Source organism: Miniopterus natalensis, chromosome 7, assembly GCF_054644295.1.
Source record: "Miniopterus natalensis isolate mMinNat1 chromosome 7, mMinNat1.hap1, whole genome shotgun sequence".
NCBI classification, from domain to species: Eukaryota; Metazoa; Chordata; class Mammalia; order Chiroptera; family Miniopteridae; genus Miniopterus; species Miniopterus natalensis.
The window spans coordinates 38,742,536-38,763,854 of NC_142087.1; the positions used below are offsets into that span (position 1 = coordinate 38,742,536).

General features: G+C 38.7%; 1 protein-coding gene across 7 annotated transcripts in view; it reads right to left on the bottom strand.

Moving 5' to 3' along the window:
- The window catches only part of ARHGAP28 (Rho GTPase activating protein 28), a 143,941-nt gene that overhangs the window by 21,699 nt on the left and 100,923 nt on the right, over positions 1-21,319 (bottom strand). For 6 of the 7 annotated variants that reach the window (XM_087818955.1, XM_087818954.1, XM_087818956.1 and 3 more), the window contains 6 exons: positions 14,700-14,784; positions 13,857-13,999; positions 11,279-11,444; positions 11,082-11,173; positions 8,687-8,764; positions 2,842-3,004 (listed from right to left, as the gene is read on the bottom strand). In XM_087818955.1, the coding sequence (XP_087675081.1) occupies positions 2,842-3,004; positions 8,687-8,764; positions 11,082-11,173; positions 11,279-11,444; positions 13,857-13,999; positions 14,700-14,784 (727 nt within the window). The remainder of the gene's footprint in view (positions 1-2,841; positions 3,005-8,686; positions 8,765-11,081; positions 11,174-11,278; positions 11,445-13,856; positions 14,000-14,699; positions 14,785-21,319) is intronic. The other variant, XM_087818950.1, reaches the window with a different exon arrangement.

Consider the following 21,319-nt stretch of genomic DNA (forward strand, 5'->3'; position numbering starts at 1 on the left):
CTTCTTTGTTTCCATATCATGCCTGTAGCAACACATGGGACATGATGCCCGCATCCCACCTTCAGGACTGAAGGACCTAGTCCCTCAGCTGTCAGCTCCTCCTAGAAATTGCTCTCCAGCTATTTCGCCTAAGGTCATGCTGTCTTCTCAGGTGCCGTCCATGATTCCGAATGAAAATGCCCAGCATTCCCACTGCAATGGGAAACAATCCTGAAAGGCCATCCAGCTTCAGAGCTCTCCAAGGGGTGCCTGAGGTCTTGTGTGACTGCGTCACTGCCCAGCCTTATCCTCTGCCCAGTTCTGCTTCCTTTCCCTTCCCTTTCAGAGGTGTGGCCGCCAAGGATAAACCCTAATAAATGTTCTACACAAACTAATCTCGGTCTTAGGTGCTGCTTCCGGGGAACCCAACAAAGCTTCAATCACGAGCAACTTCTAAGGCACATTACCAGCAAAGATGATAACTTAAACCTTTAAATAAGGTAGCTTCTGTAAGCAGAATGCCCGGTATTAAAAAAAAAAAAAAAAAAAAAAAGATTAAATGAATTAATATGTGTAAAGTGTTCACATCAATACCCATAAGTAGTTACCTCTATGTGTGTTTGCTTTTGTTATGATTAATGACACATATTCTAGATCTTAAATGGACATTTAGGGAAGGTGACTAGTTGAATCTCTGGAGTGTTGATATCTTATTTCTTGACAATGACAGAAGATGGCGCCAGACGTCTGGCATTTATACTTGTGTTCTCAGTGCCATCTCTCCCGTTTCAGGGACGGGATTTTAGCAGTTCCACCCACAGCTGGAAAATCCTCAACCAGCTGTGCTGAAGAATAGTTTACCTGGCATCCGGGCTTTACTTTGTCTCTCAGTACTCTCCTCAAATGGGCTCTTAGTGGGGAGTCCTGGCAGGAAGCATTACTTCTAGAATCCCTGGGGAGTTCTCAAGTTGAAGAAATAGCTATCTATCTATAGTCAATGGATGCAAGGCAGCGGGCTGCTTATAAAGTCACTTAGCTTTACAATACTGGAAGCACTCCTGTGACAAGGTACTTGCTACAGGAGGTTGTGTGCACCCCAGTTAGGAGTAGATGACTAATAAAAATAACCACGGGATGAAGGAACAGTTGGAAGGAATATTTATAGGATTGTATCATATTGTCTCAGCACACTCCCCATGTGGGTTTCTAGAAATTTATGTCAAATTTGTAAACAAAAATGACACAGGTGCAGAATGTTTCTGAAAACAGCTAATGCATGATGACATGAGTCTGACTGAATAATAGGATCTATCAGGAGTACATCTCAGTACAAGTATTTAGGGACAGAGAAAGCATTATTTTAATGAGTACACTGCAGGCTAAGGGCTGTCTATAATCTTCCAGTGTAATCCCCAAAAACCTCCGGTGGGGGAGATAACAGATGCAGATGCAGACTCTGTATTTCCATCAATTTCAGAGAAATTATAAAGTTCCTGTTAAGATAAAAAATCTAAACTGGCAAATAACCCATTTTCATTTTACTTTGGAAACCTGGCCCTACACTATTTTGTACTTAATTCATTTATTGCATCCTAGTTAAGTTTTCTTTTTGTCCTGAGGTCATGATTTCCTTAGAAAGCTATTGAAATTTTCGTGAAAATATCTCAGGTTTGATTGATGAACTATTAGTCTTTTAATTTTATGGGCAATTTTGGGGCCAAGTTTGAAAAGAGAAAGTGATTACACTAGTTTGGAAGCGACTCTGTATCCTCATACTCTGTTCCAGAATACAGAGAAGGGCATCCTGAACACATACCCGCGTCTACGGCTTCACTTCCGAAATGAAGTGAGCTTACTCCATGGGGCAGGAAGGCTATTTTCCATGCTGGTAGCAGCCCTGAACTTTGGGCCTCCTGTGGGGTTGGCTGGTTTCAAATCAATCACTGTATATAGTATTTTTTTACTTTCAAAGTCATACAAAACTATGTGAGCCTTTTCAGGATACTTTCCAGATTCTCTCCCTTAAATGAAGTGTGTACTGGCTGCACCCAGGGAAAAACCGAGCTGAGCAGTGGCCACCTCATTATTTAGGGTGTGTCCTCTCAATCTGCCACAGCCCTTTTCTGTCCACGTAGAATCACCATTTACTTAATAAGCTTGTTCAGTAGGTCCTCGAATAACTTCATTTCATTCAACATTGTTTTGTCATAATGTTGATGAGATGCTCTAGGAACTTAACTCTCCTCAAAAATCTTCAACCCTTTGGCTGAAACCATGACAAATCATTCCCTCACTGCCAAATACAACACAGTTTCCATTACTACACTTTTATCAAAGTACCTCACTTAAGGCCTAATCTATGTATCTTTGTAATTTTCAGAAATACTATGCGATATAATTTTCAGAGAGGAAACACCTTCTGTGTAACATGCTACCCATCAGAGCAGGACCTCAGATTTAAAGAAGAGAGAGGTCTTATATTTTTTCAAGGACTATTACACACCAGGCACTATTCTAGATGTTTTCATTCAATAGTCACAACAACTCTGACACAGAACTATTAACTGTAATTTATAGGCACAGTAATGAAACTCAGAAAGGTTCACTGCCTGGCTAACAGATGGCTGAGCAGGAATTTAAATCTCAGGAGTCTATGCTTTCTGCAACCCCCTGCCTTTGAATGATTATAAAACCTTCTAAATCATATCTATCAGACTTAGATATATAAATATGTAAAAAGATGACTGTTTACCATCAAACACAATATTTCACCAAGCATTGCCAGGGAAGAGCAAATATAAACTTCTAACCACATTTTATTGTGCATCTTTCTCCCATTCACACTTAACGTATTCCACCTACTTTCCATCAGAGTGATGAAGGCAGGTATATATTCCACAGGGAAGAGAGAAGTGGGTAATTCTCTGAAAAAGGCTTTCAACATCACTGCAGCTTCTCTATGGCACATTTTGTCCCATTTAAATTTGTCAGTGTTAAACTTGGTATCCAGTTCTTCACGGTATTGCTGAAAATCAAGGAAAACAGTCAATATTTAATGTACTTCTACCACCTGACAGCCCCCCTTTGAAAACTGTCATCACACAAACTATTAAAAAGCCTAACTTTTTTCAAAACAATTAAAGAAGTGAAATACTTTTTTCTGAATTAATTTTTTAAAATGTTTCCTGGAATCTTTTTAGAACAATGTTAATCTTGAAATTATTTGCTAATTCTACACAAATTAAAGAATTCTTTACTCAGGTCATAGTTTCATTTCTGTGGTTTTGGCAGAATGCCACCTACGCCACATGACAACACTGCTAGATTTTGACAAAGCCTCTATTTCTCTCTTATCCACTATCCCTTCCTTTTTCTATCCTGGTCATCTAGAATTACTAAATCAGATCATGAATGTATACCTCTCAGCTACTTCCCATCCAGAATAAAGAAACTCTGATCTCACTGCAACATGCAAACCAATGACATCTTCCTGGAGCAGTTATGGCAAAGTTTTAAGCCAAGACATACACATGTCTTCCACATGTTTGCATGCTTGTCCAATTCTTCATAAGGTTTGGAACACTGTGTAAATACTTTAAAAAAAACAACCACTAAGGCTCCGTAAGTTCTACTTGGGTATACATTTTACATTATCAATTCATTTGATTATCAGTGCCACCAATTCATGTTTCTTTAAGTCAAATTCACTTTCTATTGCTCCCTTGAACTACAGATTTTACTATTAACAGCAGATAGTTAAGTCAGTTCCCTGGCTGACCCTAACAGTTCTTAGAAAGATAAGTTTGAAAACTCTCAATTTCTCTAAGGCTCCTACTTTATTCCTATGAGAAGCCTAATTCTTCAAGCCTGAAACATGCATAGCCAGAGTCAGTGGGTTTTTTTGGTGTTCTTTTAAAATATATCTTTATTGATTTCAGAGAGAGGAAAGAAGAGGGAGAGAGAGAGAGACAGAAACATCAATGATAAGAAAGTCATTGATTGAGCCCGCAACCCGGGCATGTGCCCTGACCAGGAATCGAACCCCGATCGCCTGGATCCTAGGTCGACGCTCAACTGCTGAGCCACGCCCAGCTGGGCCAGAGTCAGTTTTTACATCTGACTTTTTCCTCCCAAGGAGCAGCTCATTAACCACCCCAGAAATAAATGCTCTCATGGCTCCTAGTACATGCAAAACAGGGGTGCCCTGGCAGGACACATCTTTTATAGAGAGACAGACATGATTTCAAGCCACCCTTTGATGACATCAAAAGATTTTTCTTCTTGTCCTTGAGACGCTCTCAACATACAGCTAATCACTGACCCCTTTGTTGATAAATACACTTGGTAAAGCATTGAAGCATACGTATTTAACTCTTCCTGGAATAAAAGTCAGGGTAGACAGGGACCGAGACAAGGCAGGGTATATGAGATCCGTCCTTTGCCTTTAGGCATCTTATAGTCCAGTGGGTACAACCCGTTCATGTAATCATAATGCTAATTTAGGGTGTTAAATACTATAAGAAAGGTCATGTATCGAATGCTATGCAGTCATGAAAGAGAATCGAATTCTGCCAGAGCAAAGTCTTGAGGACTAGTGAGGAGCTTTCCAGAAGACGACATAGAAGGGTGCCCTGGACAGAGGAAACTGCTCAAACAGTAATACAAATGCAAGGAGGCCCAGGGGGCCTGGGGACCCCAATTAGTTCAGTGTTGATGGCGCATCATGGGCAAGGAGGAGAGTAAAGAGAAAGATGAGACTGAGGAGCAGCCCAGAGGTGACCTGACTTCATTCTGTAGGCGGTGAGGCAACATGGAACATTTCCAAGCGAGAGAAGGACATGGTGACATTTATCTTTTCTTACATCCAGATGCAAAAAGAAGGAAATCTTGCCATTAGCAATAACATGGATAGACCTTGAAGGCATTATGCTAAGTGAAATAAGTCAGACAGAGAAAGTCAATTACTAATTACTATATGACCTCACTTTTATTGCGGTATCAATAAAAAAAGCCCATGGATGTAGACTGGCAGTTGCCGAAGCCAGGATGGGGGTGGGGGGGATGTAGGGTGGGAGCAATGGTGAAGTGGGTCAAAGGGTAAAAAGGAAAAAAATTTAAAAATCATTGATGAATTGAACATGAGACTCAGGGGGAAAGTAACGGTCCAAGACGACTCTGATCTCAGATTGCTAGCTGGAGTAATGGCAAGTGAGGTGTTAACAGGAAATACAGGAGGCAAAAATGCTTTTCATCCATAGCTGGTGCCCCCGCTACAAAGCAAAGGGGAAATGGTGTCGAAGTGGGCAGGAAGCACCAGGCAGGGCACAGTAATTCGAACTCATTTCCTACATACCTCTGCCAAAGGAAGCTACCTAAACCTCATGTGACCATCACTCTAAGCTGCCAGTGTTCCCTGTCACCTAAACGCAGGGAACACTGACAGATTAGAATGATGGCTCCAGTGTCAAGAGTAGGCTCTATAACCAGGCTCTTTGGGTTTTTATCCCAATTCCACAACTGACTAGTTGTGCGGCCTGTGCCTCAAGTTTCTCACTGTTTAATAGGGATATTAAAGTGACCTCAAAGAGAGTAAATCGGATGATATAATGTAAAGCTCAGGGGGCAGGGCCTGCCACACAGTAACTGCTCAATAAATGTCAGCAGCCAGCTATGTGCCGTTCTCTTTGTTACAGCCTTTAGTGTTATTACCATGGGAAATGCATGTGCATGTGGTTGTGGATATTTGGGTAATAATATCACTTGGTCTTGTCTGATGGCCAGTGTGAAACAAAACTGGGAGAATGTCCTCTATTGGTTTCAAGCTGAGCCAACTGTGGAGCACAGGGGCAGAGCTGGTATTTCTCTGGTCATAAATGTGAAACCATATAAATCAGGTGTTGAGTTTACCTTGCCAAAGGCAGGTAGCGTTTAAAGGTTGGAGAAGTCATGTTTTCTGCCCAGTGTTAATGAGAACACTACGCCAGGGTCAGAGCCATGTCCTTAAATCTCCTCTGGCAAATAGGCAGCCTGCTTCCATCCCTGAGGTAGTTTTATAACAACGCAAGTGACCTGCCTTCAGCTTCAAAAACCAATTCAGGAGGGGAAACCAGCAGACCAGTTCATTACAAAACATGCAGAGAAGCCTCAGAATAATTCCAGTGAGTCCAAAAAGAAAACCTCACGTGTCCAACAGCCTGCTTTCTTCCATAAAATATATTCCCCAGTGTTTGGCTCAAATTTCTGTCCTTTTGGGAAAAAATGTCATTGAAAACACCAAAGTATTAAACTGGTTCCAAATGATCTGAGGCCTTAAATACAGGAGGGGGCCCTGCTGCTGTGGGCCCCTGTGTGGCTAAAACCTGCAGCTCCCCTTCAGCACCCGTGCCTGTTGGTCTGACCAGGCCCTGAAAGCACAAGACTGGGCTGGACTGTTCCTGATACATTCAGGTTAGTGTCATCCACTTGGCACAATTAGAGGCTAATTATAATGAAGTGGGGTTTTTTTTTGAAACAGTCTTTCCTCAAGCATATTCCAGAAAAAAAATAGTCTAACAGATAAAATTACAAAAAAAATAGTTTAAAGTTTGAACAAGGAGAGAAATAAAGACCCGTTTACTATATCAAGTTACAGTGCCTTTCTAACTGCAATGTTCCCGTTTTTGTTCACTGGCCCAGATTTTTTTCACATTGGCTTTCCTGGAGCTCAAACCATGAAAACATCTGGATTACATTTTTTGGACTAATAAGAGATGAAATAAGAAGGCTGAAACTACATAAAACTGATTAGGGGAGAGAAGGGACCTCTACCCAAATGTGATTCAGAGATGCATGTGCCTATAAGAACACTTTGAAGGAATTACTAGCCTATGATAAGCATTTTTCAGTCAAAGATTAGCCAAAGAAAAGTAACTTCTGCTATGATGTTAAAATTCATGCACCCAAGAAATGACCTGTAATGTTTTCTCTTTTCGATGACTTAAAAAGAGAACTTTAAATGCTATTCATTACGCTCCTCTCTCCCTCTGTCTGTCTGTATTCCTCATTCTCTCACACAAACAGACACAACACACACACAGGAGCCAGTAAGAATTTGTTCAAATAGAGCTTTCCAAGCATGAAGGGATGTTTTGAGGGATACAGTCTAATTCCCTTTTAGGAAATTTGCTTCTCTGGCTTCATTTTGATTCTCTGACTCTACAGATATAACCAAAGATTTAACCAAAACTAGTGACAGCCTTCATCGTCGGATTGAGGATACGTCTGCTCAGCAGTACATAACAACCACACCTATGAGAGCCTGAGACGAAAGCAGATTCAACTTAGGAAGTATAAACCTTCAGGAGCCACTAGGGATTTTCCTGCCTTTCAAATGAACCTGTGGCGGTATTTAGTAATCTCTACTGCCAGGGAAGTCACAACTCCCCCAAATGCCCTCTTCTTTCTGCCACTGACAAAGTATAGTGCACTGCTCTGAGCTCCCTCCAAGAAAGAACTTGCTGATTATCCGACAAAGTCCAGGTAGCTGACTCCCCAGCTGCTCGGACTTTCTGATGGGCCTCAGCCCCTCCTCCACAGAAAGCCCTAGAATGACTGAGGGTGCTGTCGGGGCTGCTTCAGGGGACGGGGGGAGCTGTTAGGCCTGAACTGTGGGCTGAGGCTCAGCCTGCCTAATCCTGCCTCCATCCCCTGATCTTACAGAAGTGCGATCCCCCAATAATCCTCTTCTACCTTCGTCGCAGCATCTGCCCTCTGGGGCTCCCAATAGACACCGCCTATTTATCCTCAGTTCCCACTCAGAAAAATATCTTGTCAGGTTTCTATATAAAAACTCGGAGACTTCTGATAGAAATAGAATTTCTCAAAACATGTACAAAAATGAAATAATGAAGAGATGCTTTTTCGCCTCAATACATTTCCTTTTAATAGTCCTAAACAGAACCAGGTTTACTTTTCCCTCTCCCCGAGACCTTTGTCTGGGGGATTCATCATTTCAAACTGCTCATGTTTCCATGTCTACCAGCCAGACAGTGATGGAGGGCAGGAGGAGATTCTTCATCCTGTATGCCCACCAGTAGATGAAGTGGTATACCTTCCTGGAAATTTATGAAAAAAGCTTTTCTTTTCTAATGATTCCTTAGTGAATGTAGAGTTTGCCACCATATAGAAGTAAGAAAGCAAAGTAGAAGGATTCACATTGCACGGGTGCTTTTATATGAAGAAACTAACATTACTTTCAGTGGAACTGGGCTTTAGAACTGCTGAGTGATTATTGTAGTGGTTATGGCCATTCCTACAAATTCTTATAAGGACTTTCATTAAAAGGAGAGCCAAAGAATATTTCTGAATATAAAGCAAGTGATAATGGAAATAGGACTTATATAATAATAGGCTTAATAAATTCAATGACTGAGAGGAACACAGCAAACTAAAGTGTTTACCCCCCAAAGCAGTGATGGGACATTTCAACTTTTCAAACTAAAGACAAGCAGCAGTGCTGATGGTGAACTGTTGGTGGTTTTTTATTGTTTTAATTTAAAAGGATACATGACTCAGGACCATGAACAACATCTCATCATAGGTGAGGAGGAAGACTAGGTAGGGCCAAGTGATAGCATCAAGACAACAAAGGACTCGATACCTGATGCTTGTGTGAACCGGGTCTAGCTAGCTTAGCCCTCTAACTAGGAAGAGAGAAGATGTTTGTTACCTTGACTTTGGCTGTACATCCTGAAAGTCGAAAAATTCCTTCAGATTCCAAACCCGATTCCTCCACCTTCTCAAAAAACTAGAAAGCAATGACACATTACAAAAATAAATACCTCCAGTATGACTGCAAACATCTGAAATAATATTATTGATGACAACTAATGACAAATTACCAAGTATACATACATGCCTGGTACTCGAATGCCTTAAGTGTTCACAACCACTCCATGAGGTCAACATTAGGCTCCAATTTGCAAACGAGGAAATGGAGGCTTAGAGCCGTTATATCGCTTTCCCAAGATTAACGGTAAAAGTAACGGCACTGACTCTCTCAAGCTTGTGCTCTTGGCCACTAAAATATGCTGCCACTGCACTATTTTGAGAACTGATTTACTACATCTCTTTCTGCAGATTGACCAAAAAGAAAAGATTCTAACTTCACTATCATTAGTTGCAACCACTCTGGCTAAGAAACTATCAGAAGTCTAGAAATATGACCAAGGGGGTAAAATTGTAAAGGGTTATAGCTCTCAGGATCTCTCATGGTGATGGTGATAGTGTTAAAATCATCATGATCATCATAACTACTAACATTGATTGTGTACTTTTTGTGTGTTAGATACTGTTCTCAGTACTTTGTATCTATCAACTCATTTAAATCCTCACAATAATCCTATGAGGAAGGTACCATTAGAATCCTCGTTCTACTGCTGAGGAGGCTGAGGCATGCTGAGGATAAGTACTTGCCAACTTCACACAAAAGCAGGATCTGGATCTCTTGCTATTTTTCCTTCAAGATGTGATAGTGCCTGGAGCTAAGGTAGTTCTTGCAGGTATGGAAGAAATAGATATTTGGAGGAAGAAACACATCCACAAGAAAAGACTCTCCCATAGGATTGGAAAGGTAATACCTCAAGCTGTCTTAAGTGAGGAACACTTGACATCAGTAGAAATAATAGCTGACATTTTTTGAGTTGCTAATACGATATAAATTGGGATTTAGTTTAAGTAGCACTTATTCTGCACCTTCCATTTGCTACGTCCTGTACTAGGTCTCTGCACTTACATAATAATATAAATTCATGTAGTGAATCTTCTCAGTCTTAGGTTTTTATGCATTTTCTTTAAATTCCATCCTGTACGCAGAGGACAAAGGGCATAATTCTAGTCCTAATTCAAGGAAGGAAAGAAAATCTTAATCACCAGGACTTTGCCTTGGATATATACTGTGCTCCTTTTCGCATCTACCTCTTGCTAGTTGTGTGTTCCTGGGTAAATGATCTTACCCTACTATGCCTCGGTTGCCTCACTGGTAGAAGGGAGATGATAATGCCAGCTCCTCGGGCGGCGCAGAGCTGATGAGATGTGACAGGATGTGGAAGGCACTGGCGCAGCCCTGTGCAGGAGAGGCACCCTACAGATAGCTCCTGTGCACACTGGCATGTCACCAGCATCCTCTGCCATCCTTCCTGCTCCCACTGGCAGCTGGATTTGAGGAGCAGCTCAACTTGAGGTACCAGTAGCAAAATTTAGAAAGATAGTAAGGAGATGGAGAATAACTACTGTGACTAATGTGAACATATGTTTCCTCAGTCAATATTTCCACATATCATTTAAAAACTCAAGTTAAAATTCAATAGGATTTGTGTTTAATGCTTGGAACTTTAATTGTGCCACTGGATGTCACTGTTAAATAAATGCTTACTTAGGTGAACTGGTGTAAATTATTGGGTATAAAAATACACGACTTAAAAGTAAATGTGCCATTCACCAATGACAGAGAGATATTAGCATAATTCAAATAATATCACCTTTAAAACTTCCCAAACCAAAATTCTTCTTTGTCTAACTATATCGTATCTTCCTAGTCATACCTAAAAACTATCATAACAAGCTAATTTTTAGACTTCATTAAGCTTTGTTTGGAAAATTCACCTACAGGATTACAAATACACATTTTATAATACCCAACCTATGATATCTCAGGAAATACTTGTATGGTCAGTAAATAGATTGCTGATAATTACTAGTCCTTTTCATTCCAGACAGAATAATCAAATACACACAAACACATGCATATACACAAATAATATTTTTTTTAAATATTGGAAATAGATATAACCAAAGGAAACCATGTGACAGAGCATCTGTATCCACCTGATGCTTTATGGTCAGACAATGCAACAGGCTCCAAAAGTTCACAGCAAGGCAAACTGTGGGATGTCCAAGTACTTGTGGGATGGCATGGGGCTTCATGGAAGAAAGTGAAAATTACCAAGGGCCTGAGTCCTAACAGGGCTTGGCTTTAGTGTCTTTAAAACTAAAGGAAAATTCATTAGCAGGTTTATAAATAGCAAACACGAGACTCTATTAATTCCCATTTATATTCTACTCACTTTTTGTAACACAAGGGGCACTTTCACTCCAGGGTCCTTCTTTCGGTCATTGTCCAACAGGACCGTAAGTGGAACTCCAAAAATCCCATTGTCTTCATTGTAAAATAGTTGAGAAAGAAAAAAGAATCAGAAAAGCACTAATCTTATTCCAATGTGTCACACTGTTAAAATCAGAAGAAACCTGTCCTCTTAACTACCTCTTCCTTTTACTTTCTCTGTTTTGTTTCTCTTCAGTGGAATTCCAAAGGCATCAAAAAAGGCCGTCAATTCAATCAGAGAGAGGTGGCGGATTTTCTTCATGTCTTCAGCAGACAGATCTCCTGCTTCAGTTAAGCCAAATCTGGTTTTCTGCACAATAAATTTCTAAAATACATATTAAGGACATTTATTTTTTATGGCAAAAGAAAATTATTATACTTTCATCAAATGCTACCTGAACATTCTAAATCAATTTGCTATTTGCAAAATAAAAAATCTCTGAGGAGCAAGCGGCATCATAGAAAGATTATGAATATGAGTTTTAGAACATTTGCAGGTTACTACTACGCTGAATGTGAAGCACACCAGTGGTCTGCGCATAATGTAACATTACCATCACAACTGTAAAAACTGCTTTCTTCTAAGGATCATTCTATATCATCAACATTAAACATCCCAGGCATTGCATGAAATGTACACATCATGGGCACACATGAGACAGGCATGCACATCTAGGTACTCCCGGGAGAGCTTTCAAGATATTTTTTATTTTAAGGACCATCAGTCCTTAAATCAAGCATCATCTATTCTCTTCTGCAAAGTTTAAGAGACTAAGTAATTTCCAAATTGGAACTGATTGCACATTTTCGCTGAGACAGTAGTTCTACCTTAAAAATCAAATTTAGATGATTCCCAATTGTCTTAAAAGAGAAAAATACAGAGAATGTGCCAAGTAATCTTACTATCAATTTGAAGACAATGATATATTCTCTATTTCCATACTAGAAAGCAAAATATACTAAAACAACAAAAAACCCTTCAATAATCCAGAAATACTGTGAAGACTATAAGACCTTTTAAAAGCAAGAGGTTGTTCTTATTAATATTTAAGTATTACTATAAGTATTATATGTAAGTAATAATAATAAAATATAGGTATTATATAATAGATATATAGTTAAGATATAGTTATATAATAAGTATAATATAGTAAAGTATTACATATGAATATATGTTAATATATAAGTATTACATATAAATATATATGTATTGTATGTAAGTATTATACACACACACACACAGCACATAACAAATACTTTGCTCTCAGAAAACCTGATATTGAAAAAAAAATATTAAAGTAGAAAAATACCATAGTTATTTGAATTACAAAGCTTTAAGTATGCACTGTCCGTAGGAGTTCCTTAAATTAAAGCTTCCTTGGGGTTTTAAAACCATCTACCAATTCATTCACTCATTCATTCACTCATTCTTTCATCAACAATTGTTTCTTAGTTATTTTATCTTTTTTCTTAAACCAAGGCCCCATATAACAATAACACTTAACAACAACAATATAAACAAGAAATGCAATCATTTATTGAGCAATTACTGCATGCTAAACCCCATGCAAAGTTCTTCATGAGAGAGAGGCTGTCCTGTAACCTGGGTGAGCCAAACCTCAGGAGAAGGCATACTCTTGGGGACTAGGGTCCAGCATCCTCCCTTGGACAGATCTCTCTAAAGATTCAGAGAGACTCCCCCAGGAACCAGAGTCCCACTGGATGCCCTCTCTTGCTCCAGAATGCCACTGTGCCCTTCAACATAGAGGCTGCTTAGGGACCAAGAGGGCTCTTGGAGTTAGACACACATAGGTTTAAATCCTGTTTCTGCCATCTACTAGCTATGGGTTACTTAGCTTCTTTGAGCCTCAGTTTCCTCATCTGAAAAATGGAACCAATCACAGGGATGATTACAGCTGAATACCTAATGCAGTGTCAGGCCCATAGAAGGCATGCAGCGAGTCTTACGTTCTTGCCCTGCCTCCCTTCTTCCTCTCCATCACGGCGTGTTTGTCTGGAAATGGTCCAGGCCCCCTGGGGCAGAGTCTGCCTATTTCTAGATGACTCATTCTTTTAGCTCTGACAGCACCTGAGCCCTGCTCACCATGCTGTCTGCCCTGATCAGCACAGAATATTCAGGGATCCATATCATGAACTCTTCACCAATTCATTTATTGAGTAGCAAATAGATCAATGTAATATAGATTCTGTATTGGGCTTTCAGGACATAATATCCTAGGTATATATAATGAGGCTCTCAGGATAATGAAGTATGGAGCGCTACTTGCTCATCCTTAATATTATAAATTCTTGAATTTGCTTTTGATTAATTTTAGTGTCTGTCCTATAAGCTCTCATTTCTTGTTGTTATGACTGTGAATTTCTGCAATACTTCCTTCCGATATGTGCTTCTAGAGGCACAAGTAGATATACAGTTAGAATCTGCATTAACCTATAAGTAAGGATATAAAGTACATAAAAACACATGATCCTGGTGGAAATCCTACTTCATCCATATGATAATACGCAAGCACACTCCCTTACAACTCTTCCTCAAGCCAGGGCTGCCAGGAACAGCCAGGCAGGTCTCGCTGCACAGAAATGATGCCCTGAGTTTACGTACACTGATGCCTGGCCTCTCCCCATCTCTGTGCAGTGAAATCTTTTTAAAATCCTAGTTGGAGCCATGGAGACGTCACAGGAAGCCAGTGGAATAATGATAAGAGGTTTTACGTACAGTAAAAACATAGTCTTCTTTCTTAAAATCTGACTTCTTGAATTTATTTCTTTTTGGAGCTTCTGTAACCATTTCTGAGTAAGATACTTCAAAGGACAGCTCTTCAGCTTCTGGCGGAATGTTCCTTTCCAGATAATCATCATCTAAGAAAAAAGGATCTAGAATATTTAATATGCCACTTAATCAATCAATACCATTTACTGTAAAATAAGCACAAACTATTTATGATTCAATCCATAAGCACGTTAGAATGTTTACGTCCAGAAAAAGACATCCGGCTCACCCAGAATGATTTCAGCGAAACAGTAAGTAGTGTCATCAGACTTCCATATGTATAAATTTCTATACTGTTGTCTAAACAAATTTTCTATTTAATGTGATGTTTTCAATTTTAGATTTTTATGTCTCATGAAAGGCATTGAGGATAACTGGAGGAAAGCCTCAAAATGGGATACTGCTATATATTATTGTGATATTAAAATTCAGACCTCCTAGACCTAATGTGGCTGCCTGGGGAAGCACAATCAGAGTGGCTACTCTTGGCTTGCTTGCAACATTAAGCAGATGCAGACTATTTGTGAAAGGGGCCCCAAGCCAAAGACACTACCCAGTGAGTAGTTTCTAAACGATACAGCAGGAGCGAAGGAGGGAAACATTGGGCTTCTAGTAATTTTGTCCGGTGTGACAGAACGGCATTTTGCAGGTGGAAGGAGGCCATGCTGGAGAGAATCAATATGGGAAGAGTAACTCATTCCCCTTTTAGAAATTCACTGCTGACTCTTGAGCACCAGCACAAAAGCGAGAAGACAGAGCTTAAGTTCGAGAGGAGGCTGTGCCACTCACCACTCACTGAATTCTGAACGGGCTGCCCAGGGGCTGCCGACCCATTGGAATGAACTGGCACATCTGGAATAGTCTCAAGGATAGACTGTGAAACAAGGGAAGATAAACATGAAACATTTACCATAAATACAGTCTACCCTGCATTTCAATCTGATTGATGTTCTGTAGTATAAAAGAATTAGCAGCAATTCTTGATTTCATAAAGCCTGTACCTAATTTCCTTTGTTTCTTCATTCAGTTCAGACCTGTACAGCCCACACAATTATCTCAAAAGAGAAGTAGGTCAAGGTTAAAATGAGCACGTCTTCTTAGCTCTTAAATATTTATTGCTCATATCTTTCCTAACATACAGAAATTCAATACTTGATGTCACATAGTTTGACAATCATAGTTTTTTTAAAATTGATTTTAGAGAGGAGGAGAGGGAGAGAAACACCTCCCACACATCCCGGACACCAGGGATATCGAACCGGCAATCTAGGTCTGTGCTGACTGGGAATCGAACCTGCCACCTTTTGGTGTACAGGATGCCCCTCCAACCAACAGAGCCACACCTGAGAGGGCACAGTATTTGTTATTCTTGATGTACTTGGTTATACATTTTGTTCATAAACTCTAATCATGACATAGCCAGGTGGTTACTAAAAGGGATGCTAGAACCAGACTGCTTGAATTTTAATCTGGCTTTACCATTTACTGTGTGACTTCAAGCAAGTTACTAGAACTCTCTATTGCCTAGTCTCCTAATCTGTAAAATGAAGATGATAGCAGAACATATTTCAAAGAGTTATTATGAATTGTAAATGACTTATCCTATATAAAATCACATGAAACAATCTGGTAGATAGTACTATATAAGAGTTAGCTACTGTTAAATTAAAATATTAATTCCTTCACTATAAAATAGAGTGATAACAACTACCAAAAAACTAAGTGTGTTTTCTAGTTCAGTTTCCACTCTTAATAAATTTGCTCCTTTCTTCACTGAGATCTACCGGAGCATTGCACACCCCTGCAATACTGCCAGACTGGGGATCTCTTTGTCTAGCCCTGTGAAGCGAGTTACTGCTCAGGTTAGATGGGTACTAACAAAAAAATTACACACAAATCCTGCTGTTTCTATCCATATAAATTTTAATGTAGGAGTTATCTGTGAATATATGCAAGGGTAAAAATCTTACGTTTATTTAGCAATAACAACCCCTGCTTCATGAAAGGTGCTTTGCTGTGCCACAAATTACACAAGAGTCTCACACTCTGAGCCTGTGCTTTATTCCTATTTTAATTCAAAGGTGATGACACACTTACTGAGTAAACAGCATGTGAATAGATGGCTAATTATTAAAATGTAGATGCCTTATTAGGTAACTGGTAGAAGACTAAAAAGACAAAAGAGGCCTAATGTCATACAGTTACATTGTCAGTCAGATTATTGGCGGCTCTAAAAACCAGCACTACAGATGAAAGGTTACGCACACACTAAAATCCTTAAAAAGACCTCAACTACTTTTCAGAGGTTTCCTTAAGTTTTCCAAAGAAGAAATGTTGTATCAAAGTTTGAAATAACTGGGACAGAATGCTCTTAAAAATGGAAAGACATTTATATAGGGCGTAAAGCTGATGGTTAGGGTCCTTTAACCCACTAAATGCTCATTTCTTAATCTGTAAAGTGGAGAAGCTAGCCTATTGTGCTGAATGAGTGACTGTTCTTTGCAAATTATTCTGGGACTTTCTTGGGGGAAGCAGAAGTTTAAATTGTGACCCTTGCTCTTGACTATTTATAATGAGGAGAATGAAGTAACACTGATGGAACATTATTAAAAGAGAGTCAATCCACTGTTAAGAGGGAATTTCTATAATCCAACTGTTTATTGGAGAGTACTGGAGAGAAAGGCTTGGCCCAGAAGGTTTTACTGGAGAGGTTGAGCTTGTGCAGGACACAGGAAAGATGAAAAGAGCTTACAAAGGCAGAGGGGACAGGAGCATTCAGGCCAGACATGGGGGTGTAAATTCCAGGTAGGGAGCATGGAAAGACTAGTTTGCCAGGAGTTGAGGTGAGATGTTAAAAAATATGAGAGATACGTTAGTCAAGAGGGTCTGTTCAAATTCTGGAAAGCTCTGAAAGCCAGGTAGAGGAGTTGAGACTTAGAGCCATAAGGGTTAAAACAAGAACAAAATAAAAGAAAATGTCTGTGTGAAAGCAGGCGGAATACATGGTGAAAATGAAAAAGGAAGAGAGCCTGCCAATAAATGGACCCTGAGTTTTGAAGTAGATTGAGCGAAAAGGCTAGGTGCTAGGTATTCAGTTTTAAAACATCTATTCACCCATTAAACAGCAGTATAATTTTAAAAATGTACTAGTGATTTTAATCTATTTAAAGCATACATGCCACTTCCATTTAAAACAGACTCCTCTGGCCTGTCTGTAACAGATCCTACTGTTTCCCTATGTGCCCATCCACAAGTTTCACACTGGGGCTTCAAATGGTAAAGAAAGGCAACATTTCCAGCCACCACGGCGTGAGCTGCCCAAATCATACAGCAGTGGGGCTGGAGAGTAGAGTAGGGGGGATTTCTAGTTTAAATTCCGAATTATAGAAGGGGTTCTATAATGCTTGAGTTCTCTTAAAACTACACTTTGACTGTCTTGATATTTCCTTCACATTAAAGAAACACCAGGCCAAACATCTTTCATGTTCATTACTTACAGGAGAAATTCACTGACTCGAGAGGTTTCTGACCTTCCTGGCGGGCTGCCTGGTTTTTATTCACGGTGTGAGCCTCTGTACTGTAACTCTGCGTGAAACTCTACGTGCTAAAGCAGCCTGTGCTTGAGTCCATACAGAGAACAAGGTTCCCCATCTTCTCCTTCTGCACCTGAGATCAAAACTGATCAACCCACATCTGCAACCACTGTGCCAAATTCCTCAGAGATGAACTTAAATAAGCCACATTCTCTGAAAAATATGCAATCAATTTAGAAATAAAAATAGAGTAACAATTACATAATCTATCCAATTATGAATTCATAAAGAAATTTCAATGACATGCTGGATTAAAAATTAAATCACATCTGAAATTATAAACTAAATGTTAAAGACAATGAGAACATTAAATTCCAAAATCCATGAGAATAGCCAACGTACTCAAGAGATTAGTTCTAATGCAAATAGGAAAGATTATAAATAAATGAAATATGTTTATAACCTAAGAGACTAGACAAAATTATCTAAGGGGAGTCAAGAATGGATGAAAACATTAATACAGTAGAAAAAATTAGGCTTCATTAATTAAAGGTAGTGACTTCTTAAAAAATTGGTGATATAAGTAACTATTTACAGTTCTGATTGAAATAAAATAAACAAACATAACTTTTAAGAACAAAAAAAGAGTAATAGCTACCTTCACAGAAAATTTAAAAATTATACACCTAAATAAATGTGTGGCTTTATTTGTGTATATATAACAACATATTTGGAAACTACATGAATTGGATGTTTTTCTAGAACAAATATCTATTACCAAAATTCATACAACTTGGGATTAAAAGGACTAGAACCCCTAAACCATATCCATTTAAAAATTAACCAAAACATTATGCCAACAATGATGCCAGGCTTTGGATGTTTCATAAACAAATTACAATATAAATTTATATCTAATAGATTTTACAGATCATTTACACCAAAGTTTAATAAATGGCACCAAATACTGGAAAAGATTTGAAGTTCTCAACCTATTTGTATCAAGACTAGCATAGCTCTGGTAACAAAAAGAAATTCTGCACACACACACACACACACACACACACACACACACACACATACACTAACCCCACTTATTAGACTAGTGGTTCAAAATGCTAAAATAGAAGCAAATCTTATTCTGTAGTGTAATAAAAGAATAATATAACACACAAGTAGGGTTTATCTAAGCAAAGAAATTATAGTTCAGCATTAGGAAAACATATCACTGTAATTTCCTGAAGTAACTGCTTAAATGAGAAAACTACTATATTCATTTTAATAGATGATGAATAATCATTTGATAAAATTCAACCTCCATTCCTAATAAAAGCAAGAACCTGGAAGAAATATTCTAGTTAATGATGAAACTTAGAAGAATTCATGAGAAAATTTATACTTATCTAAAGATCTCCATAATTATTATTCAATGTTATAAGTAATCGTGGTCAATAAGACAAGGAAAGTATATAAGATAAATTGGGTAAATAAAATTTTCAGTATTTCAGATGTTATGTGCACAAATTATAAAATCAAATGAAAAAATTTTAGAAGTAAAAAAATATTTCAGAAAGGAAGCTGTAAGATATTTTTGTAAAAAACCAAAACAATTACTTTCCTTATGTATCTGCAAAACCAAATTAGTAGATATAAAAACCCTACCATTTAAAATATGAAAACTATTAAGTTCCTAGTAATTAAACAGTGAAAACATGTGTGAAAAAAATATGTAAAAAAGAAAACTGTGAAGTTTTTTGAAAGACAGATGATAAAATAAATGGAAAGACACAATCATTGTTTCTCAACAAGAAAACTCAATATTTTAAGATGTGAATTCTTTCCCTGGCATTAATTTTTAAATTCAATAAAATTCCCAGTGGAGCCCTAACAAAGTATCTTTTTAATGGGTAGTAATAGTCTTATTCTAAGTTCATCTGAAAGAAAACATTTCTCAGAAGAGCAAAGAAAATTTTTATGCAGAATAATGAGGGTGAACTTATAACAGATTTTAAAAACAAACTATAAAGTCACAGTAATTAAAATAAGCCAGGTGTTCATAGAGAGTTCATGTATCATAAAGGTTCATTTCAAATGTGTAGAAAAAAATGAAAGATTGAAAAAAATATTGGTCAAGCCAAGGTTATCCCTTTGGAAAAAATAAAGTTAGGTTACCTACTTTATAACATTCCACAACATAAACGCCAATGTGCAAACTATCAGGAGTCTCTGTAGTTTTGGAGATGACAGTAAAATGTCCCTGGGAACTTATCTAGGCAGGTGAGATTCACCTTTATAGACGTCATGGCCAGGACCCCCGAATCCATTTCACTGAATTACGGGAAACCCCACCAGCTAAAAAGACTGTGCCCTGTAGCTCCCATAACCAAGAAGCAGGGGAAGCAAAACATATTTACCTCTTGGTAAGATGTTCTAGAATGATTTTCAATATAGGTGATTAAGAGTTAAGTTGGCATCTGTGGGCCATTCTAGCAAATAACCAATTGTTTAACATTTCTAAGTAAAGATATTCTGAGTAACAAACCAAAGTCAGTCATGTTGGAGACTGGTGCCAATGAGATTTTATTTTAAATTTTTTTGCTGAAACTTTTATTTATCTCATTATCAGCATTCAGTTTTCAGAAAACAAACTGAAAATAAACCCAAAATCTGAGTAATTCACTTACCCCAGGAAGCTCTATCTATAATTCCCATAAAAAAAATCATTTCTTTCTCTTGCACTCTCAATTTTCAAAAATCCTATTTGCAGACAGTATGTGCTAAGGACTTGTTGAACGAATGAATGACCGCATGACTGACTGAATCAAGCAACCAGTGATACGGAAAAGCTAACAGAAAAGGGTACAGAAATGAAAAATCACGACGAGCACAGGTCTCGTTAGAAGTAAAACTGTGCTCATGGAACTGCTATGGGAAAGCCTCAAAAACAAGCCTTTCCAACCGACTCTTCTTTAGCAACTCAACTGTGCAAACATCCCTTCAATTTCTGCTCCGTGTCTGCCTGGAACCACAGGCAGGCCTTTGTTGTTGGCTTATACAAAACGCCCGGGGTGGAAAAGTCAGCTAGGGAGGCAGACGAGGGCTCAGACTATGCCAGGAGCTTTCACATCAACCAGAAGGTGGGGAGGAACGACTGTGGGCTTTAAGGGGCTTGTGGCTGTTGGAAAGATGAATTTGAGGGGTATAAATGAACACCCAGGAGATGATTTAAGGACCTATTCCAGCAATACAGAAACTCACCAGTTTCTGTACTGCGGAAGTAGTTGTAGGAAAAGAGGGGAGTAGGAATATTCTAGAATTATTAACATGATAAAATCCACAGGTCTTGAGGATAGGCATGTAGAGGATAGGTGAAATTGAGGCTAATATTTACGTCTTGGGCACATGGGTACCACCAGCTGAGGCAGAAAATAAAGGACCCTGGGCAAGAACCTAAAGCAGGAATCCCAGTCACAGGGGTACAGCACAATTGTGTTAAGGTCTATTACAGGTAACTACTCACTTCCAGTACTTACCAGAGTTTGTGAATGACTTACTGTTTTAATAAGTAGGGTGCATTGGAGATCACTATTTGAGACATACTCACTTGCACTCCACTGTGTGGTCTTAAATGGGAAAGGGCTGAATTCATAGCCAGTTGTGCAGACACTGCGGGTCATTCTTAGCCTATCTATGCCAACACCTGTAGTGTTATTGGTAAGTTACTCATTGACAAAAGTCACTCACATTATTCGGTTTCTTATGTGATCACTGTGCAACGAAACAAAACAACTCCATAACCAAAATTCTAAAAACACAACAGAGAAGCTAATTTTCATGGGGCTAATAGCATTATGTCCCTGAACAATGGGGATATAC